Source organism: Siphateles boraxobius, unplaced genomic scaffold (assembly GCF_051911475.1).
Source record: "Siphateles boraxobius isolate OS27281-9 unplaced genomic scaffold, OSU_SipBor_1 24, whole genome shotgun sequence".
In the NCBI taxonomy this organism is placed as follows: Eukaryota; Metazoa; Chordata; class Actinopteri; order Cypriniformes; family Leuciscidae; genus Siphateles; species Siphateles boraxobius.
In genome coordinates, this window is record NW_027508855.1 from 351,130 (window position 1) to 374,678 (window position 23,549).

The 23,549-nt window shown below is 39.2% G+C and overlaps 1 protein-coding gene and 1 long non-coding RNA gene across 3 annotated transcripts; both read right to left on the reverse strand.

Annotated features, from left to right (window-relative positions):
• Positions 1-405: 405 nt before the first annotated feature.
• Positions 406-4,044, reverse strand: LOC143748504 (uncharacterized). Its single transcript, XR_013206803.1, has 2 exons — positions 1,079-4,044; positions 406-566 (listed from the first exon to the last, which is right to left on the reverse strand). It is a non-coding gene; the product is annotated as an uncharacterized LOC143748504 (long non-coding RNA).
• Positions 4,045-5,230: 1,186 nt separating this feature from the next.
• lmo4a (LIM domain only 4a) lies at positions 5,231-22,816 on the reverse strand. Of its 2 annotated transcripts, XM_077240600.1 has the most exons (5): positions 22,394-22,816; positions 17,116-17,361; positions 12,336-12,432; positions 6,379-6,534; positions 5,231-6,233 (listed from the first exon to the last, which is right to left on the reverse strand). In XM_077240600.1, exons 2-5 carry the CDS (start codon positions 17,352-17,354, stop codon positions 6,225-6,227), a joined length of 501 nt encoding a protein of 166 aa, XP_077096715.1. In that variant the 5' UTR covers positions 17,355-17,361; positions 22,394-22,816; the 3' UTR covers positions 5,231-6,224. The 2 variants fall into 2 exon arrangements, with proteins under 2 accessions (XP_077096715.1, XP_077096716.1); XM_077240601.1 differs by lacking the exon at positions 5,231-6,233 and having other exon boundaries at positions 6,373-6,534; positions 22,394-22,738.
• Positions 22,817-23,549: the final 733 nt, after the last annotated feature.

The following is a 23,549-nucleotide window of genomic DNA, read 5'->3' on the forward strand; positions in this document are numbered from 1 at the left end:
ACAGTCTCTACTGAGCCTATTCTTGTGTCCCTGAGGGGCGAGACCACCACATAAATCCCTTGGTACTAAGATGAGCTGACAGCCAAAATTGTTCTCTGACTGTCAGTAAATTATGTCCTCACAATATATATCTGCCAAATAAAAACAGACACTTGCTCTCTGGTGTTGTTTGCTGACTCTGGCTGGACTAAGTAAAGCGGTTATGGTCATTAGCAACAATAACTGCTCTGCTAAGTCTGCTAATGAGAGCCATTAATGAGGGCTGACTTGTCTTTCAATTTTGCCAGTAACACCTCAACCTTTACCCTTTTTTCTTTTTCCTGGTTTTATCCTTATTTATCTTTTTTCAAGAAAGAAAGGGATAGCATTGTGTCTTAACCAGCCGCAACCACAATGAGCAACGACTACGAGTGACATTACATTTTATTGATCAGTTTGTATTTCCAGTACTATATTCCTGCAATACCGGAGGCTGCAGTTTCAGGACTGCAGTTATAGGACCCTCGTTTTTTTGTCATGGCGCCGCCTAACCAGTTCTACTCCAACAGAGAAGACCTGAATGAAACCTAAAAGAAACAAACACAAAGACTGATACAAATACCACAGAAATTATAACATTTGTTTTCTCTTTCCACCTTATTTTTAATGTAAGACAAGGCACAGCCATTTTAAATTCAAATGTGAAATGCTTTCGGTGTCAGGCACCTCCAGTCATTTTAGCTGTGCAACACCAACAAAATCACAGAAGTCAGACAGAGAATTTGTGTCTAAAATGCTTGATATGAAAAACACGTGTCATTATTAATAAAACATACTATGTACAGGCAAGCAGATAAACCCAGAATTTTAAGGCAACACAGTTTCCCCATTAAGTATTTTAGCATAGAAAATAGTTTGTGTTCACTACTCAGTGTGCAGTATCGGTTACCTTACTTGGCCTTCAGGTCATGTGACTTTAATAAGGTATACTCTGAATTTGATATTTTATCGGTCATTATACATTATATAGTTTCATCTTGAAGAAGACACTGTATAATCAGCATTCAGGGAGTCTAAACTGATTGTAAAGTTTCCTTACACGTCTTCAGCCTATCTCCCCATTTCTTTCTGTCCAGTATGCGGATTGGCACTCGTCTCCACTGCTTCTCTACCACGAAGCCAAACAGCTGTGGAGTTTATGATGCTGGCAGCTTAAAAACAGATCAGAGACAAGTAAGGAGGCCTGGTCATAGCCATATATATCAGAGGCAGGCAACAGGATCTGACTCCATTGGCTGCTGAAACAAAAGATAGCGGTGCACAAGAGTTTCAGGTCACTGAAGTAGCACAAGCAGGGTATTAAACCAAAAGCCTTCTCCTATGACTTATTATATTAAATGACTGAGCATTGGATTAGATTTTCAGATTTGTGTGCCTTTCTGGGACATCTCGGAGTTATTAGAGTTAGTTACTGTGGCTGTGGTTTGCACATATTTAATTACACTGGGATATTATATTGGGCGTCTTACAATGTGTCAGTGCTCTCATCCAATTGTGGGAGCTAATGAATGATTAAATGATGCACAAAGAACTATTTAAGCTGCTTCCACAACTTTATAACTTTATATATGTGTGCACTTGGCAGATGCATTCATTCAAAGCGACTTATATAAATGAATACCTTGACTGCAATGTTAGTTAAAACAGTTCTGAGCCTTTATTGTCTAAATATTTTTATAGAATAAACTGCACAAAGAACGATACATGATCCATTGTTATAGTCTTTATGTTGTAGGTTATCGCAATGTGGTCGACCCATTGACCTGTAGTAGCAGTACTAGCCTATTGCCGTGATTTAGTTGTGTTGAGGAGTAATGTAGAAGTCTACGGTCTATGCATCCCTCACTGTCTGATAAAAAAAATATCCCGTCTTCATCTGTTCTGCTTCTTCCCCATCTTCACTCAACATGAGGTGAGGAAACAATGTAATTACACCAATTTGCATGTGTTAATTGGATTAATTAGAGAATTGAAGAAAGAAGAGGGAAAACTGCGTGCATGTCCTCACAGACAAGGGCTTCTTTAAATCAGTGTACTTAAAAATAAAGTTTCTCCTTCCTTTACAAGTTGGCAAAACCTTGTGGTAGAGCTCTGATTTTAGAAACCGTTAATTGGCTTTTGAATATGTCAGACTAATTAGAGATGCACAGTTGAAGCATGATCGGTTTGAATGCAAAGAGCTACTCGAATGGCCAAGGGAGTTCTTATTTTATTTTTTGAGATTCACTAACCCCTCCTCTCACTTAACAAGATTTGGAGATAATCGCAATTAGGATAATTTGCATAAGTTAATGAATTTCTCTGATACGTTCCTTAACGATCTCAGGCCACAGAATATTTATGGAGCACTGAATCTTAAGTACAGTACATGGACCCAATACTGTAAGCTTTCACCATAATGCGTTTACCACAAAGCAGCTTTCATTTCAAGAAGTTTTTTTCTTTACTTTTTGATGCTACTGACCCCCAAATATGATCCTAATGTTATGGACTTGCATTATAAAATATATTCAGCTGTATAATTTAATGTAAAAAGGAAAAAATTTATGTCTATTTACCAAGTTGACCCTTTATGCACACCACCAGGGTACTGTATACTAACTGTTGAATACAGGTCCTTTTAAAAAAATTAGCATATTGTGATAAAGTTCATTATTATCCATAATGTAATGATAAAAATTAAACTTTCATATATTTCAGATTCATTGCACACCAACTGAAATATTTCAGGTCTTTTATTGTTTTAATACTGATGATTTTGGCATACAGCTCATAAAAACCCAAAATTCCTATCTCAAAAAATTGGCATATTTCATCCGGCCAATAAAAGAAGTGTTTTTTAATACAAAAAAAAGTCAACCTTCAAATAATTATGTTCAGTTAGGCACTCAATACTTGGTCGGGAATCCTTTTGCAGAAATGACTGCTTCAATGCGGCGTGGCATGGAGGCAATCAGCCTGTGGCACTGCTGAGGTGTTATGGAGGCCCAGGATGCTTCGATAGCGGCCTTAAGCTCATCCAGAGTGTTGGGTCTTGCGTCTCTCAACTTTCTCTTCACAATATCCCACAGATTCTCTATGGGGTTCAGGTCAGGAGAGTTGGTAGGCCAATTGAGACAGTAATACCATGATTAGTAAACCATTTACCAGTGGTTTTGGCACTGTGAGCAGGTGCCAGGTCGTGCTGAAAAATGAAATCTTCATCTCCATAAAGCTTTTTAGCAGATGGAAGCATGAAATGCACCAAAATCTCCTGATAGCTAGCTGCATTGACCCTGCCCTTGATAAAACACAGTGGACCAACACCAGCAGCTGATATGGCACCCCAGACCATCACTGACTGTAGGTACTTGACACTGGACTTCAGGCATTTTGGCATTTCCTTCTCCCCAGTCTTCCTCCAGACTCTGGCACCTTGATTTCCGAATGACATGCAAAATTTGCTTTCATCCGAAAAAAGTACTTTGGACAACTGAGCAACAATCCAGTGCTGCTTCTCTGTAGCCAAGGTCAGGTGCTTCTGCAGCTGTTTCTGGTTCAAAAGTGACTTGACCTGGGGAATGTGGCACCTGTAGCCCATTTCCTGCACACGCCTGTGCACGGTGGCTCTGGATGTTTCTACTCCAGACTCAGTCCACTGCTTCCGCAGGTCCCCTAAGGTCTGGAATCGGTCCTTCTCCACAATCTTCCTCAGGGTCCGGTCACCTCTTCTTGTTGTGCAGCGTTTTTTGCCACACTTTTTCCTTCCCACAGACTTCCCACTGAGGTGCCTTGATACAGCACTCTGGGAACAGCCTATTTGTTCAGAAATTTCTTTCTGTGTCTTACCCTCTTGCTTGAGGGTGTCAATGATGGCCTTCTGGACAGCAGTCAGGTCGGCAGTCTTACCCATGATTGCGGTTTTGAGTAATGAAACAGGCTGGGAGTTTTTAAAAGCCTCAGGAATCTTTTGCAGGTGTTTAGAGTTAATTAGTTGATTCAGATGATTAGGTTAATAGCTCGTTTAGAGACCCTTTTCATGATATGCTAATTTTTTGAGATAGGAATTTTGGGTTTTCATGAGCTGTATGCCAAAATCATCAGTATTAAAACAATAAAAGACCTGAAATATTTCAGTTGGTGTGCAATGAATCTAAAATATATGAAAGTTTAATTTTTATCATTGCATTATGGAAAATAATGAACTTTATCACAATATGCTAATTTTTTGAGAAGGACCTGTATAATATATATAATATATATATATATATATATATATATATATATATATATATATATATATAATACACAAATTTTACACAAAGTTTATATTCAACATTAAAAAGAGTAATGAGATTAAATCACAATAAAAATAAATTATAAAAGTGTTTTGCACTGTGACGACATTAAAAAAACATCTGGCTGCCCCCAATACATATCTATTTAAATGTAATAAACATTTCATAATAAAAAAGGGAAATGCACCGAAAATTGTTTTTTCAGTATGATATAACCTCCGGACTTTAAGATCCCACAAACACACAATGCTTCAATGTGAAAAGTCACAGCTGGCTTTTACACCCCCTACCCAACACATACACACCCACCAACAGCCATAATGAGGTATGCTTGGCTTCTATATTTCTTATAAGAAACACAAGGGAAAGGATTTTTTTATTATTAATCGTAAAAGTAAATTGGAAAGGAACACCTTGTGAGTGCAGGCTGTAGTTGGTTGAAAAAAAGAGAGATTTTAATTAGCTAATTAAATAAACAAGATATTGGGGAGTTTAATGCCAAAACGCAATTACCAGAAATGTCATAATGAGAAAACTTCTCAAATACCTCTGCAAATCTGATCAGAAAAAGGCAAATTTAGAAGAAAATCTTGAGAGGAGGGCCAGATGAAAGAAAAGGGAGGGAGCGTAACGTTCACTTCTGTAGCGACGTTCACAAAGATGCACGAGACCTTTTAGCAAGACCCACGGATTGAAATCACGGCAGGAGAATGAGAAAGTGCCAACTCAAATGCCTTTCATTACTCTCTGTAATGATGCAGACGCAAGAGTTTGTGTTGAAATCTGGAGGTTAATGAACCATGTTTTTGGCCAGGGACTATTGGAGAGCGGTCTCGACATCTAGTGAGTGTCCAACACACCAAGCCACAACCATCAAATGTTGATGTACACTGAGCAGAGATGTCAAGACAGCATTTTTGATGGTTATAGTTATTTAATTAAGTACTTTTTTTGTTCTTTTACAGATATCTTATTTTTTAATGGTTCCTCTATTTAAACAGAGGACACAAGGAAACAGGTCAACCATTGAACACGATACAACAGCACATGAAATATATACAATTTTACACTCAATCTCCCTCACTATCACAACAAATGTCTTGGCAGACACTGAATAACAGTCTCTCTTAGAGAATATGCATACAGACATAGAATGTATTCTACCAAACCATTGGGGGGAAAAACATGCCGTTTCATCTGGAGACTACGACCCTTTCAAAAAGAGCGCTTCATACGTCAAACTTGAGTGACGTAACAATACATGTTCACGTATCTGTACTGTGCATGTGTATGATTACTTGCTAAAAGGAAGTTAATGACAAAGGAGGGAAAACTGGACATAAAAATGTTTTAGGCACCAAAGACGACAGAACATTTTCAAAAAAGAAAGATAAAACTTGGCTTGTAAACAAAAGGCAACCACCACTGCAACAAAATGGTCATTTTTAACAGTCTTTATATATGGATGTCGTTTTATGGACAAGAAGTGATATCAATCATCATCCATAGAACCCCACAGTCCAAAATGCCAGGCAACGTCCACAACATTCCTTGAGAAACTTCTCAAAGGGGATCAAAATCATGTTGAGCATCACCCCAGCATTATAGAGATGCTCTTTTATGGAGTCTAAGGCTTTCAGGGTCAGGCTATCCCAGCCATAACCAGACAGACCACATATGAGTGCACATGATCATTTTTAGCTTCTGTGTCTTTCTTCGACTTGATTATGTTTCCCTGGATGGGGTGATTGTCTCACAAGTGACTCACAGTACTTGCGTGGTTCTGAATTCTTCTAAGGTGGCTGAATGCACAAAAGTGGCGTGGACATTCACAATGATAGATTGGAGGGAAGAGGTGAGGAAAAATATGAAGAAAAGGCACACCGCAAATTATACATCCTTCTTTCCTCAGCAAACCTGTGTAAAAAGAACCAAGGAGCCTATCAGTTTGTTTTCCAACTAGGAAGAAAAATGCAATATAGTCATCTCTCTCAATTTTTAACATGTATTTCGATCATCTGGTACCATAAATGTTCATTTACAAAATGTGTTTTCATCATACCTTTTGGTCGGGTAGGGTGTTGCTCTGTAGGGGTGTCAGGTGACTACTGAGCAAAGCTCCACCTGGCCGGTCATGCTCACAAAAGATGGTGCCGTTGACGTAGTGAAATCGGTCACCAGGCACCAAGCGATTTCGACATGTGGCACAAGTGAAACACTGTGGAAGAGAAAAAAAACAAACAACATTTTTTTACTTTACTGGCATTCTGGCGTCTAATTTAATAAAACAAGCAATTTTACCACAAAAAAAGTATTAAAGTGAAGTGAAACGGAAATTCCATAATGTGACACATCTGAATGAAATCAATGAATGAATCAAGTTGCAATACACTTTTCTTTTTTATTTAATAATCTACCAATTGTTGATTGGATAGAGGCAGATCGGCTGAATGCGAGCTTACAGGCGACTGAAAGAAAGGGGATGTTTAAAGGAGAACTCCGGCGCAAAATGAACCTGGGGTGTAATAACACATTTGGTACCGAGTCGACTGTTCTCTGGGATTTGTTTTCATGATAATCGAGTGTAAAGAGTTTTATGTCTAAAAATGGTTTAGCTTATAACGCTAGTATGTGGGGCATATAATAAGTAAAAAGAGATCGCTAGTTAATACCACTAACAAGGCTCAAAATAGCCCCACACTAAAACGGCAGCTTAATGAGGGTCTCTATACAAACCGAAGCACTGAGAACTTTGTAAGTGTACAGACAGTTTAATAATACTTTATAAAGACAGTACCATCGCGTATACAGGCAGGAGCCATCTTTGGGAAACAGCCTCGACCAGTCGAACCACTAACGCCGTGCGAAGTGAGCTGAACTGTGAGATTCCAAGTCACAGTTCAGCTCGTAGCACGGCGTTCGTGGTTCAACTGGTCGAGACTGTTTTCCAAAGATGGCTCCGCGATGGTACTGTCTTTATAAAGTATATTATTATTAAACTGTCTGTACACTTACAAAGTTCTCAGTGCTTCGGTTTGTATTCGGTTTGGACATACATGAAGCCTATGAATTCAGACATACTACTCGGCTCATATACTGTTTTTCGCGTATTATATGACATGGAAGTAGGCCTATTTTGAATAAGTGACTGTGAATTTTCATTATCTCACTTTAAATAGACTGTACTTGAACAACCAATATGAGGGGGGGAAATTCCTATAAATAAACAGTAGTTTTCCACTATTGATAGAAATAGGGAAATGAGCGAGAGCAGAGTACCTACACATATGGTTGAAAAAAATCTATTACACTCCAAGCTCACATTTCTTCAGACACTCACAAATTAGAAATTTTGTCAGGATGTAGTTACCCAATTTTGAAAACTTATGCAAACAAGGACCACTGGGAAACCAAACCGAACCACTCAGCTTAATCAGGGAATGGTTTCCTTTTCCAATCAAATATTATTAAGACAGGTTGACACCTACACCACTATAATTAAGGAGGAATGTGTGGCGCAGTTGGGAAAATGGTTAGTTGATGAGTTTCGGCAGGCGTCTCATGAGACTATCCTGCTATCCGTGTTCAGTAAAAGCGAGACTTCAGCTGACAATTCAAAGACAAATATATTTCCCAAAAAAAGAGACCGCTTTTGGTCTTTACAGATGTTTCCATTCCAACCAAATAATGAGAAGCATAAACACATACGTTAATACAATAATGCCTCTAATTCTCACTCTAGGGATATGGATGTGTGGGTCCAAGTCATTGTTTTGCAAGAATTATTCATTTCAGTGTTTCAACTTCCAGTCTTGAGGGAGTTGCAATACAATACTTCGAAAAGACATAACATTTCACAAATCTAACTATTAAACATTGTCTCAAGCTTATGTTGAGCAATTTCTGCTGGCTTACATGCCAATGTCAAAGGGAATTAGGTAATTGCAATGTACAAAACAAATTCACTTATGTTTGGGACTGGTTCGGAAATTGTAACCATTCAAGTGTACAAGGATGTTGCATAAGTGATTCTGCAAATGGTAATTTTTTTCTTCCCCATACTGGAAGGTGTCTAGGCATCAGGTAGTCTGATCACAAATGGGCAGGTTTAGTCATATATTTTACAAGTCTGTAAAAAGAGTTAAGTCTGATGACTATCGTACTGTAAATAATTTAAATTAGAGTCATGACAAAATACTACCCATCCATACACTGGGGTTCTCTGATTGATCACATACAGATTGCTATCAGCCGATAATCACTACTAAAGACTCGACCGGCAATCTCTCAATTTGCCGGTCTTAGAAACCGATCTTACTTAATTTCTTACTTACTTTTTCTTTCTTTTTCTACCCGTATTACGGATGCACTGATAACTTATGAGAAATTGACACTTCTGGATATTGGATATCGCTGTACTGACCTATTTTGGGACACTTTATCCATGAACTCTTCATTTCCACTGGAGATTCTTCGCAACGAGGGAACAAACAATGGACACTCACCGAGACGGCGCTACAAGAAACATCGCGGGAAACGCGCCGGTATTCGCAACAGATTGAGGCTAAGAGCACATAGTCCTACTCTGCCTAGCATCCTGGGGGGATGCTAGGCAGATACGTGGTCCCCTCAGTGAATGGGGAATTCACTCCATTTTCCACAATGAAATTTAGGCCTTGAATTCTGAAAAGCATTCCTATAAATAATGCTACATGAAAAAAATTTGGCTTATACTAGCTACTTCCTTTGATCGGTAATCGTGATCCTGATCGGAGCACCCTTGCCATGCGCGCATATATATATATATATATATATTTATATATAAAATCCAATGTTCAATCCTTGGAGAATAAGATGGACGATCTGAGAGCTAGGACAAACTTCCAACGAGACATCAGGGACTGTAACATCTTCTGTTTCTCTGAAACATGGCTCTCGACCTCAGCCCCGGACTCTGTTGTGACGCCGTCTGATAACTTTCTTGTGTTACGGAAGGACAGAACAGCTGAGGCTGGGAAAGCAAAAGGTGGTGGGGTGTGTTTTATGATCAACAAGAAATGGTGTGACCCCAGGAACATCACCACTCTATCGCACTCTTGCTTGCCCCATCTGGAACATTTGTCCATCTCTTGCCGTCCATTCTATTTACCCCGGGAGTTATCATCGATCATCGCCAGTGCCGTTTACATCCCTCCACAGGCCGACACCAGTGAGGCTTTGTCCAAACTCCATGAAGAGCTAAGCGGCTACATAAACAAACATCTTGACGCTGCTTTTATCATCGCGGGGGACTTTAACAAAGCCAATCTCAGGAAAGTCATGCCAAACTTTTACCAACAGGTCTCTTCTCCTACTAGGGGGAACAACACGCTGGATCATTGTTATTCTCAGTTTAAAAATGCTTACAAGGCCGATCACAACCCGCTTTTGGCAAATCGGACCATGCCGCCATTTTCCTCACACCGGAATATAAACAAAGGCTCGTCCAAGAACCTCCGGTGCAGAAAGTAGTGACGCGCTGGTCCTCCAACTCAGAAACTTGGCTACAGGCGGCTCTTGATGACGTAGACTGGGACATGTTCCGGGCGAGCTCATCTGACGTCAGCGAGTTCACGGAACCAAGCAACGGAAACTGTAACTATTAAGATATTTTCGAATCAGAAACCATGGGTGGACAAAACTATTCGTGCTGCAGTGAACAAACGCACTGCAACATACAACGCCGGTCTGCTGTCAGGGAATATGAGCGAGTACAAATCATCGTGCTACGCTCTTCGTCACGCAGTGAAAGACGCCAAACTCCGTTACAGGGATCGAGTGGAGTCTCATTTTCAACTAAATGACTCTGGACGCATGTGGCAGGGACTGAGGACCATCTGCACCTTCGGAACTAACTCCTCTACAAAGGTGAGAGCAGATCCGTCGCTGGCTGACGAGTTAAACTCTTTCTTTGCTCGCTTTGATTGCAAATGCGCCAGCGCAACTCTGCCTCTTGACGCGTGAGAAAGTAGCGGTCAGAGTGGCGACGGCCCTGTAATCACTGTGTCGGAGGACGAGGTTAGGAAGGCGCTAAAGCGAGTGAACGTCAGGAAAGCAGCTGGGCATCTCTGGTCGCGTTCTGAGGTGCTGTGCTGACCAGCTCGCTGGATTGTTTGCATCAATATTCAATGAGTCCCTGGCTACCTCCGTGGTCCCCTCATCTTTCAAAAAATATGTCATCATTCCTGTGCCTAAGAACAATAAACCCTCTTGCCTGAATGACTATCGTCCAGTTGCCCTCACATCCACAGTCATGAAGGTATTTGAGAGATTGGTTAAAAACTACATTTGCTCCTCCATACCTGAAACACTGGACCCTCTTCAGTTTGCCTATCAACCAAACAGATCTTGTGAGGATGCCATCTCTCACGTTCTACACTCCTCCCTTGCCCACATCGACAGTAAAAATGGGAACCATGTAGGGCTGCTTTTCATCGACTACAGCTCAGCCTTCAACACTATAATTCCCAGCAAATTAACTTCCAAACTTCTAAATCTTGGTCTGAATTCTTCACTCTGCAATTGGATTCAGGACTTTCCTTTACACAGACCTCAGGTAGTGAAAGTAGGCCGGTTCCCCTTCAACTCCATCACCCTGAGCGTAGGAGCGCCACAGGGCTGTGTTCTGAGTCCCCTACTTTACTCTCTCTACACACATGATTGCGTGGCTTCTCACAGCTATTTTACATTTCACTACAGGTTGTATATTCTGTATAACTGTGTATGTGACAAATAAAATCTTGAATCTTGACTTACAGCGGCGCCATCTCAATCTCTGTCCAGTGTGGGTAAAAAAAATATATAATGCTGAAGGTTTAGGTACAGTTCATACTGTACTTTATTTAAAACCTTTTGAAAACTTTCTGTGAGAAGTGACTTCACAAACGGCATGAGTGAAATAACGCATGCTCCTCTTAAAATGCGCAAACATGGCTTCACATCTCCACATCGCGTCTGCACTATCAGCAGTTCACTATGGATCCGTGCATGAGGTCTTTAAGTGACAGCAGCCTAATATTCCTGTTGCAATTTGTCCCATTAATGTTAATCAAACAAAAGACAAAAAAAAAAAAAAAAACTTTTGTAACTTTAAATGTAATGATTAATCTCTATTTATTTTACTCAGGGAAGACTTTCCATTATGTTACATTTGATTCTCTATTCAATTTATTTACTAAAAAAAAATCTTAAAGCACTGTTTATTTATTTTGTATCATTATTATTGCATTTATTTGTGCTACTCTTTGTAATTTGTTTATTAGTTGTTATTTTATTACAGAGTGTTTACTTGTCTTTTTTGTAAATTCAATCCAGTTTGAAATCAGGCTTGTGCTGTGCAACAAAATTGTCTGATTGTAAAAAAAACTAAAATGCATTGCATTTTTTTCCCGCAAAATTAAGGGGGGAATTCACTCCATTTTCCAAAATGAAATTTAGGCCTTGAATTCTGAAAAGAGCATTCCTATAAATAATGCTACATGAAAAAAATTTGGCTTATACTAGCTACTTCCTGTGATCGGTAATCGTGATCCTGATCGGAGCACCCTTGCCATGCGCGCGCATATATATATATATAAAAATACAATACAATAAAATACACTACAATAAACGGTGTACCACTTCAGTGTATAATGAAATTTGGCCTTTTTTTTATATTCTGATCTTGTAATTTTTTGTTTGTTTTGGTTACAAACACGATTTTGCATTCATTACTTAGAATACAAACAAGAAAAAGAGAACTAAACTAACATTTTGTTGTTGGATATAATGAAAGTAAGACCAGATTTTTTTCCTTTGCAGATTTCTTTTTTCTGAACTTACTTAGAGTCATTGTAAGAAAGGGGCGGGGTTTAAGCTGACAAAATTATTGGTAAAGTTTTGCATGTCAGCAGAAGATTGAGTTATATTTTGTTTAAAAATGAGGAACACACATTAAAAAAAATAAAGATGAGCATTTGCTGACAACAGACTATGGCTCACCTTTAGATGGTAGACGTTACCCTGGGCCCTCATCACCATCTCACTGGCAGGGATAGACTGTCCACATGCACTGCAGGCTCCACTGTGACCAAACAACCTGCACAGTGGGGGGGAAACAGCAATTAATACAAGAATATTTTAAAAGAATGTCATTCCACACATGGGGAAATTCACTTTTACTCCCATAGCTTGAAGTTTGAGTGCTTTGCAATGTGTTTGTGCGTGCATGGCTTGGATGGCAGGGCACCAAAGCCCCTATAGTCCTTAGACTGCAGCCTATCAGCTAATCTGGAGAGGCAGTGTAATTGGTGGCAATGGGTGGGGGGTGGCTATAGGAGCCTCTGATCCACCCTTGGCTCCTAATTAGGGTGCACTTGATTACTCTGCTGCCTGTGCTTGAGGTTGTTATGGGCAATTTTAGGAGAACACTCAAATGAGTTCAAGTCGTGCTCTTGATGAGCTAAAAGAAAAGGCATTCCACACACACACACACACACACACACACACACACGGTCGTAGAGATAAAACCCAGATGCACACAAACACGCAACATACAAGCATTCCACTCGCACATATGCACACAAACAACTTGTTTTCATTCAGAACACCTGGAGCCACCATGTCACAGTCATGTTTCAGTAGGAAACATTTCTTCCGCTCTCTCAGGGGTCTTTATTGTGACGGTAACCAGACCAGTTTGGCAGCTAATTCTCACCACCTCACTTTCTTCTCTTCCCCCTACCTCTCTCTCTCTCTCTCTCTCTCTCTCTCTCTCTCTCTCTCTACCCCTCCTCTGCTATCATTGTCCCAGCTCTGACTGCTCGCAGTAATGAATTTTTGATCTTAATCCAAACAGTAATTTAATAAGAGACAGCAGAAAGGAGCTCTGTTCTCCCTAATTAATGCACCCTACTTTTATCAGACCTCAGGCTCCACGCGGTGTCATTTGGTAACGAAGCTCTGTCCTTTTGATTAGCTGTATTATACATATTTAATACACTGCAGATTGAGTACACCTTACATGCACTATTAAAGGGAATATCCACAAGACCACTCTTGACACTTATAACATGCTTGCTGAATTATAGTGCTGTAAGAGATGCCCTTTGTGAGAAAAAAAAAAGTATTTTAACCCAAACTTGTCATGAAACATGTACTGATAGGTTGTGAGTCATTGTGCAGTAACTATTAAGGAGACCTGAACTGGCGAAAAATAATATAAAATAGGCATAATATACACTATACTGAATTAAAATAATCAATAATATAATAATAAAAATGATATTATTTATTTATTTTTAATTATTTTTCACCAGCTCAGTCAGTCTCACATCAAACTATTTTGAAGATTATATAGGCATGTTAATGCATAATAATAATAATAAGAAGAATACTACAAACTAATAATAATAAATCTAAATGTACATAAAATAATTATAAATTAATCATTATTATTATTATTATTATATTTGATAGGAATCTAATATACAATTATAATTTATTAATTATATAAAATTAGATTTTATATTATTTTTAATCTGAGTCAGTCCCATGCACGTTCAAACCCATTTATAATATTATATAGGTATATTAATAAAGTAATGTGCATCAATAATAATAATACTACATTAATAAATATGAATGAATGATTATTTCATATCAATATAAAATGCATATAAAATAAATTAATATAAAATAATAGCTAATATGAATTAATTATATGAATATACATACTATAATAATATACATTTAAAAATATTAAATGTGGGAGCAATTCAAAATTATTTAAAAACAAAAAATACTGTTGGCCAATTGCTATAAAAATCAACTATGACAGATATTTTGCATCAGTGATATTTGTTTCAAATATGGCAGGACTGCACAGTTTCTTTTTGATTTTGGGGTCAGAGAGATTGTCTGACTTTTGAGCAGGCATCTCTGGCACTTCTACAGCAATCACAGGCACAAAAAAACAAAAACAAAAAAACATCTGCATGGCAATGCCAAATAGTCAGACATCCCTGGTTGAGGTCCAAACAAACCAGAGTGGGTCTAACAGGCAACAATGCTGTGCCGTCATGGACCAATGCATCACTGCACACATCCAAACACACAGAGGTCAATTTCAAAGCCTCAGCGATTATAAACCAATCTAATCTCCTCACCTCTTGAGCCTTCAGCTCAAAATATACAAGGGAATAGAGGCCAAATTCAATCAAAGAGTCATGTAAACTAAGCATCATATGGCACATATGCAATCGTAGACCTCAAACTGCCATAAAAATAAACGATCAATTGTTAGGGTTAGACTAGTCAAACTTTATGAAAAAAAATGACAATTCTGCGTAGAGTTCTAATTTGATCACTGACTGTGTGCTTAAACAATACAGCTTGAATCTAAAGCAGTGTACAGCACATGAAAAACATGTGGGGAGTCCTGGCTGCTCCAGATGCCATGTTACATGCACCCACACACTTCCTGTCATAATTGGTGAACTGTTTTTGTCCTGTTACAGTTCACGCAGTAACATATATTCTAATGTGTAGCCACAGGAAAGATGTCTAAAATAAGTATGACAGACGCTGCACTAAAAGTAAAAATAAAATATTTTCACAAATGGATGAATTAACATGTGGTTTACTCGTTTAAATATGTGTTAAACTTTACATTTTGATCTTAGACAAAAGTATTAAACAATAAATAGAAAAACCTTGCACAACCAAAAGTTGCACAAGATGACTAACATCATAAACAGAAAAAAATGGCTGTTTGATTATGGATGAAGTGGTAGCAAGATATTGTAGTGTGGAGGGTTTTATCGCTTTTCTTGCGTTGAAATATGAAGCACAAATGTACAACAAGTCTGTGGAAGCCCATCTAAATGAATTCAGCCTTTCAGACCATTCACCTGAACTTAGGCTACGTTCAGACTGTCAGTCCAAATCTGATATTTGTGTACATTCTATTGAAATCCGGTCAGATTTAGCAAGTGCGAAAGGCAAAAAAAAAATCATGTGAAATGCGATTTTTACAAATCAGGTTTAAGCTACATTCATATGTGGTTTGAAATCCTATTCAAATGGCATTTCTTTAAATCCGTTTCAGTCAGACTGCTCTGACCGGATTTCTTGTGGTTCATGTGACTTTCATGTCAGACGTTGTTATAGGAAACATGCTGAAAGTTGCTGCAGAAACAATGTTGTGTTGTTGCAAAGTGCCAGACTACCCATTGTCATGTAGTTATGTAGTTAAGAAAACAACATCTCTATGGCAAACCCCTCCATGTTACGGTTACTGTTGTTGTTGTTGTTTTTGGTGTATTCATAGATGCCACCTACGTCACTAGAAATAGAACGCCGCCATATTGACGACCGATCTCGCCCGGCGCCGCCCAAACTGCCCTTTTGAATGAGAGAGAGAAAGACAGAGATAGATCGATAAAAAATTTATTTTAGGCTCCGATACTTATTTGTTACCCCCAGTTTTCTTTTGTCCTTTATCATCTGCCCCAGACTTGCCCCAATTTGCCTTCCATGATATATATATTTACCTTGTGCATAACCCCTCCCCATACAGTGGGGATCACTTGAAGGCTTTCAAAGAGTACAGACGCGTATCAATATGCTGTGGCTGGATGGGTTACAAACGTAAAAGTGCGGCACCTGGCCACCAAGGATTTATATTTAATCATGGGAAATGTTGGTATTATAAAAATAAATCAAATGTATGATTTTGGTGGTAGTTTGCTCTGACTAGGCAGCCAGCTGTTAGCTAAGTGGCTCAGCTGGTAGCTTGCTAGCTGTTAGCCACGGCTCACGGCTAGCTGTCATTAATCTGGATTAGGCCTGTCGTGATAGTCAATAAATAAATTAATCGCATTATAAAAAAATGAGCTCGATAATATTTCCGGCCGCGATAATTTCCATTTGCATGCTATGTTTTCCTCGTCTCTCTCTCTCTCTTTCTCTCTCTCTACACCAAAGAGACTGGATGACAACCCTGTTTAAGACATAACTGACATATTTTACGTGAATACTCTCCAAAACGGACATTTAAACATAATGTTGTGTGTATTTGTCCATTCAGACACGAAACAGAGCTCAATTCAGTACTCGCGAGCTGTATAGGAGTCTATGGCTGCACGCTTCGGGTCGGGTGTGTGCGCACAGAAAGATGAGACATGATACAATATTAGACATTCATACAATATGAGACATTTATTCTATCCTTTTCTTTTGGTATAGATTAAAATACCAGTTCAGGGTTCCTCTTTCGGCTGTTGTTGCAGCCAACTGCACAACATATTGCAGGCAGTACTGAGACCGCCGGTCGTCAAGATGGCGGCGCAAAGCTACAGTGACGTCATGTGAACCGAACGAATACCTACCAAGGCAAACCCATTGCCATAGAAACCAATGCAGATATTCCAGAATACTAAAGAGTGGTATGGACACACAAATTGGATCCGAACAGTTCCTTTACACAATGTGGACAGTCAATTTTAGATCAGATTCCAATCGGATACACAAATAATCAGATTTGGACTGACAGTGTGAACGTAGCCTTGAAGAACCACTAAATCTGGAAAGGAGATATGGATATGTCAACTGATATAAAACAACGATCAAGTTCACAAATCAAAGACATTTTGATTTGTTTCCAGTACTCCTCGTCTAACACATTACGACTGATGCCATGACCAGGAACATCATTTATTTGGTCGTTTAACATTTCTATCTCAGTCCCAACAAATCCCTGACTGCCCATTTCATTTAGTACCTGATGTAATCGTTCCTGCAGAGGATCATTCCTCCTTTGCTGAAGCAGGTGCTGCCGATCTCTCCCAGTTGAGCCTGGCAGCAGGAGCACTTAAGGCAGCGCGTGTGCCAGTACCGATCCATAGAGAAGAGCAGGAAGCGATCCGAGATCCGACCTCCACAGCCTGCACAGGAGCGCACTGCCCCGCCACTACCTCCTGTTACCGCGACGGCGGTGGATTCCACACGGCTGTTCACCATCGCCTGCCTGCGGGACAAAGCGGAGAAGCTCGTAAATCAGCATATCTGGTCTGTGTTATCCAGAGGCCAGATATTTCCACAACTATCAGAAGATCAGCCATTAAAGATGTTCCCCAAACCTCTTCAAACAAATCACCATAATACATTCATTCTTATGATCCTAAGAAAAAAAAATAGAAGAATAATGGGACAGATATATTTCTTGCCTTATTGCTGATTTGATTTTCAACATCCCCATCCCATAAAACTGTATTATTATAACGCCAATTAGGTCAGTCTGTTTATTACAGAAAATAACAGTAAACCAGGCCAGGAAAATGACTGATGTAGCAGTACAGTATCCTCTGGTATATTTACAGATTAAGTGTAATAGGATACGTATACAGTACTCTGCTGGTGCTTAGGTTCCTAAAATGCAGTGCAAGGTGAATTCATAATGTGGTTGCATAATGTTTATTTATTTTAATATTTGTAATCTTATTTCTGTGCGTCTGTGCTCACCTTTAGGTTCTTGCTTTGTAAAGTTCAGGGTTTTATCACATTTCAAATTCTTTTTTTAATATCACCATTCTTTTGTATTCTGAGTGAGGAATATTCATACTCAAAATTATGCCCGAGTAGCAACCAGTCAGCTCACAACAACAGTATTGCAAGCCCTCAAAGGCAGAGATCTTTTAAAGCATTAAGATATTATTTATTTTCCTTTAAGTTACGATTACATACAGTATAAGGGCCGGTTATGGCGTTTAGCATATTTTGTAACATTTTTATACTGCCTAAGAGAAAAGTAAGTAAATAAGGTTTCTAGGAAACAATCATAACTGTGACTTCACCATTTACCATACATTTATCCCACAATGCAGAGTAATGAGAGAAAAATATGTGGTTGGCTATAGCAGAACTGTAAACGGTAAATGAAACTTCACTCAATACATGTCTTGGGAGAGTTTCACCAATGAAGAGGTACACAAGTCTGTCTAGAAAACAACCTGCTCTTGCACGAGAACAAGGTGCTTCTAAAATGACTGCATAATGGACAGAGTCATATAGGCACTGCTAAACAACCGAGGCCCATAATATTATAAATGTGATGTGATATTTTATTAACAATAGTTAGTTAACATTATGAACACGTCATATCAGTTTTTATAATTAAATGCATTCCAAATGTGTTTGTATGTTAGTTGAAGTAACTCAAGAAAAGTTACAGTTTAAAAAAAAGAAATGTAATGCAATGTTATTGCAACAGAACTGAATCTCATGCTGCAGGCAATTCTATGGAAATGATGTAGTCCACAAATTTTTATATCTGCCTTAACATTATCAGTTTACATCAACAGCTCATTTCCAGAACTTTCATTGCAAATATGAGTGGAGATCAAACCCAGCTGGAGGCAGTGCAGCTTTCAAATGGCAGTAACTGAAACCATAAGGACAAAAAGAAAAGTCGGTTGCCTTTCAGAGTACGTTATCTCAGAGTGTGAATGTTGATCCGAGAACAGGGGTCATATCAATATGGCATCTCCAAATAAGAGTACTAATCTAGAAATCTAGCTATCCTTATCTGAGATATGAAACTTTACAAACATCAACTTGATTTACCACAGTTCATGGTTCTCACAGTACCTTGTAAACAAAAATAATGCAGAGGCGTAACTCCAACAAACTTTTTCCAAGACTGGTTTTGAATATGTCCTAGTTTGCAGTCGGAATGCCTTGCGATAAACAGCCTATAGCCGACACGAGAACTCAATCACAACACCAACCACTGTTAATGATGTTTTCCTAATGAAATTGCAGCTGATTTGTCATTCCCTGTCTGTTGATTTTAGTTTGAGTATTTTTTCACTTATGTCGAGTGTATTCCCTTGACGAGATACTGTTCACCAGTCGCTTCCCTGCGAGCAAGCAAACTATACCCTCTCTCAATAAACAGCCTTATGCAGTTCCAGAAGGATGAATTCAGTCCAACCACCAACCATCCTCACCACACACACAAGTACAGTTTTAGTATGTTTAGCTACAGGCCAACATATTACCTTTTCTAACATTATATAAAATAAACACAAAGATTGTGGTTTGAGAAGGTCAGACCGTCCAACTAAGCAAAAGACATTCAGACTCAAGGCACCATATGCTCAGCCTCAGACACATTAGGAAATGCTTGCACATTTTATTTCTAAAAATAACTTTGTGTCTCTGCATTGTTTTCTGAACAGACACAACGCAAGCTTCTATGCTGCATTTGGAAAACCTCAGCAAAATCCTGTGAGGACCAGTAGGTGCAGTTTTCTCCTTTTGGAGAGGCTGGAGCAATGTGAGGAACAGGCTTTGGACATCTGGCTATATCACTTGTTATTTCCTCCCTCTGTTGTTCTAAAGGAGAGGTCAGTCGGCAGCAGACTGGAGACGGAGGCCAGGTTAGAGGTCACCACTGAGCCCTGTTGATTGGTAGGGTCGACCAGGGGTCAAAAGAGAAGAGGAAAGCAACAGGAAGGCTCTTTGTGCTTTGCTCCAAAGGAGAAGGAATGCTTTACTCAGGTCCTATCTGTCTTCCCAGCCTTGTGCCGGACATAAGATATCAACCGCCACATGCTTTCCCACAAAAACATTCCCTCACCTTACCTGATAAAACTGGCCGAACAGGTCTAAGACAACAGAGAGCTGCATAAGCATTTCCCATACAAACAGAGTGACATCCCGAAACTGACATGAACATACATGCCTGAATTCTTATTGGAGAATTTGCCAGGCACCAGTTTAAACCAATTTCCGACACCCATGGCTCTAATCTTTTCATTTTCATGTCAAAGTTGGGCATATTTGTAAGCCTTACACAAACTATGAGCCTGATATCTTATTAAATGTATTGGGACCAGCTGTACAAGATTATAAACCTGAACCAAAAGTAAATTTATTCAGCGCTTCTACACAAACAGATTTTGCCTCAGGACCTTTTCTCCATAACTGACACCAGTAACAAGCACCATACATTGTCTTTCCCGCACACCTGCAGAATTGCCGTTGCAAAGCAGGTTGCCAAATAACTTTGCAACAGTTAATTTCATGAAAATGCAAATCTCCCATTTTTTAATCAACCTTTACCTGCAGACCTGAGAGCTAGAGAGACAATGCTGTTGAAAGGGACCCTGGGGGAATATCACACGCTTTGAGGCTTGGCTGTTTCAATACTGAACAATTACATTATCCCTCTAATAACTTAGGTAAATTAATCCTTCGCTGGAAACGTTTGGCAACAATCTTTCTTAAGCTATGAGGCTTAATGTAGTGTCTTATCACAGGGTAGCAGGAGTCGTGACGCTATAGGCCTATATCTTTGGCAGTCTGCATTGTGTTGTGACAAATTCCTTAACTTAAGGCTAGTAAAATATGGCATACACTGTAAGACTAGAGTGCAAAGTTTGTTTAAAGGTCGCTGCTAATTTAAAACAGGCAAATCTGGGCATATAAGTGATTTATGGGCAAATGGTTGTAGATAAATGTGCAGATTATGAGATAAACCAGTGGATAATGTGTCAAAGCTCTACAGACCCACCTTAACTATTTTTTTTTACTTATTAAAGAGTGTCTTCATTAATCGTGTATAATATATAATTTACAAAGGACCAACATTAGATTAATAAAACATACATAACCTACAAATAAAAAGATTGTACCTCAAGGTCTTCAAGTCGAGAATTCATCCTGTTTTCCCAAACGCATGAATAAACTGAACTATTCAACCAAGTCACTGCTAGTTTAGAAGTGAGGAGCTATTAGGAAACAGACCAAACTCTTCTTTCTCTCTCTCGTTATTTAAACGCTGTCATCAGAAAGGTCAGCGAGGGGGAGGCTCGTTCAGTTCCACTCGACTAACGGGCTGATTGATGAAATAAGAGGCAAAAACAGAAGCTAATGAAGAGAAACACAATACCGTCGCTGTCCGAGCGCAGACTGATGGATTGGTGTCGGCTTGACGGAGCAAATGATGGGTCTACACTATTAGACAAATCACATGTCATCAATTACTAGCCTAATGGTGTAGAACTCTTAAGAACACACTATTATGGTTGTGCCACAACTTTTCCTTTAGTGGGGCTGAACGTCTGTTGAAAACTAACCGCACGGTCTCCATAGAAACTCACTAACGCGAGAACGCCCGTATAATTTCGCCTTTTTAATACAATTTCACTTATGCTGTAAATGTGAGTTTAGTGTTTTAACACGTCGGTTAGGACTAGGAGAACAAATAACTGCACACAAACCCAGTGCGAGTCGGTGATAATTAAAATAAATGAGCGTAACACCATGCTTCACAGCCTCTAAAAATAGTAGCGAGTCCAGTAAGCAAATGACCAAACCCTGGTTGGCACCACCGCAGATTAGCAGTATATCCTTCTCTTTTAATAATGCGCTCTGGGGCCATATAACTACACGCTTCGCCGTTTCATTAAAACGGCTCTCTTTTTAATTAACACTCCGCGCACAACTCCCCATTGTGCACAATTCTCCGCTCCAGTGACAGCACACATAAAGCCTGCGTCTCAAAACATAATGTGCTGCCTACCTAGACAGCATTTTACCTAGACACCAACTCAGCCCAGATGTCTAGGTTGGCAGCTCACTGTGATTTGAGATACAGCCTTGAGTGAGAGTTAAGTTATTGCACGCGGAAGTAACGTTAGCAGCCAAGACGCACCAATGTAAAGTTAATACATAATTTAAAAATGAATAAAAAAAATATAAAAATAACACCTATATAACTCTAAATTGGTCTATTACTCAGTTGGTAAAGTATGACACTCGCAACGCTGTTGCTATCAAAATGCAGACTAAATTGCTTGGGCGTCTGCTAAATTAACGTTAACATAACTAAACGTGTGATGAAATACAACCAAATGAAATCTTAGGCTCAGAAGTTGTGATGTGCGTGATCAGAACTGACTGGAAACTGTGAAAACAGACAGACAACGAAACTCTCTAACCCTACAAGTTCACAATCTGTTTAACTAGGTGATTAAATGTTTCTAGATTCTTACCGTAATTTACGTTACGTAGTCTGGAAAGAAGTCAAAGGTGGTGGAATATCTCTCAAAGTTATTGCGCGGTATTAAGCACTGAGAGAGTGGCTGTCCTTGTGTTTTGCTTTCGTCCACCCAAAAATCGTTGAAGAAAATGCGCTTTTGATAATCCGCGTGTTCCAACAAACTTCAAAATCTTCCCTGCTGTGGTTAGAAGCTCTCCGCCACAACCGTCACATTCATGTTAATGCTGAGCTATTGCACATTCTCCTGCACGAGGCGCTTTCTTAACACTAGTATTTATGATAACTCGCTTTCTTAGTGCCTTAAACCTCCTATGGGATGCAAAGTCTTATTTCTAGCGTCAGTTTACGCTGAAAATAGTCATGAACGAACAGGGAGAAATTTTTAAGGTCACTCCTCTGGTGACGTACAATAGGTGCTACCCCCGCAGCCAATAAACGGCGAGGGGGCGTGGTTTTTGACAGAATGATGGATGGCTGTTTGGGCAACTTCAGATTATTTGAAACTAATTTAAATTGCCCATAATCACCACGGCTGAGTTATGTTGAAAGGATTTAAAAGCCGTCTTTATCCACAACATTTAAACCTGCTGCAATTTAAATTAGTTGTGTTCATTATTCACCTATGTGCTTACACAAATGGACAGTCTACACAGCATCAATCTATAAATAAACCGACAATAGATGCAAAAACACAGTCCAAATAACAGATGTGCTCACGCGAAAGGAAAACAGGCATCTGTTAAATTGAACACTACCACGTGCTCTCACCTTATATTTGCTGCGTCTCTCGACGCGATCGAAGCTGCGAACATCTGGCCAAGATGGAAAGCCAATTACCTCTGGCGCCGTATATCTTTATTTAACCAATGCAATACTGTCCAATTTGCTTTGATTTACCATTACAGGCTTAAATGAACTAGCCTTGGCCTATCTCTTACAGGCAGTGCTAACACTAAGAAATGTGTGGCTTATGATGTCAACTACTATAAACACACCCTCGAGGCAGTAGCAATCTCTAAACTGTTAATGGCAATGCATAATTTGACAACTGTAGCCTAACACAGTCTTATAAATAACTTTGTTGTCTGTTCTACAACTAGGCCTACTCTGTTCATTATTTAAGAGATGCACAGAGCAGTCCTTATACA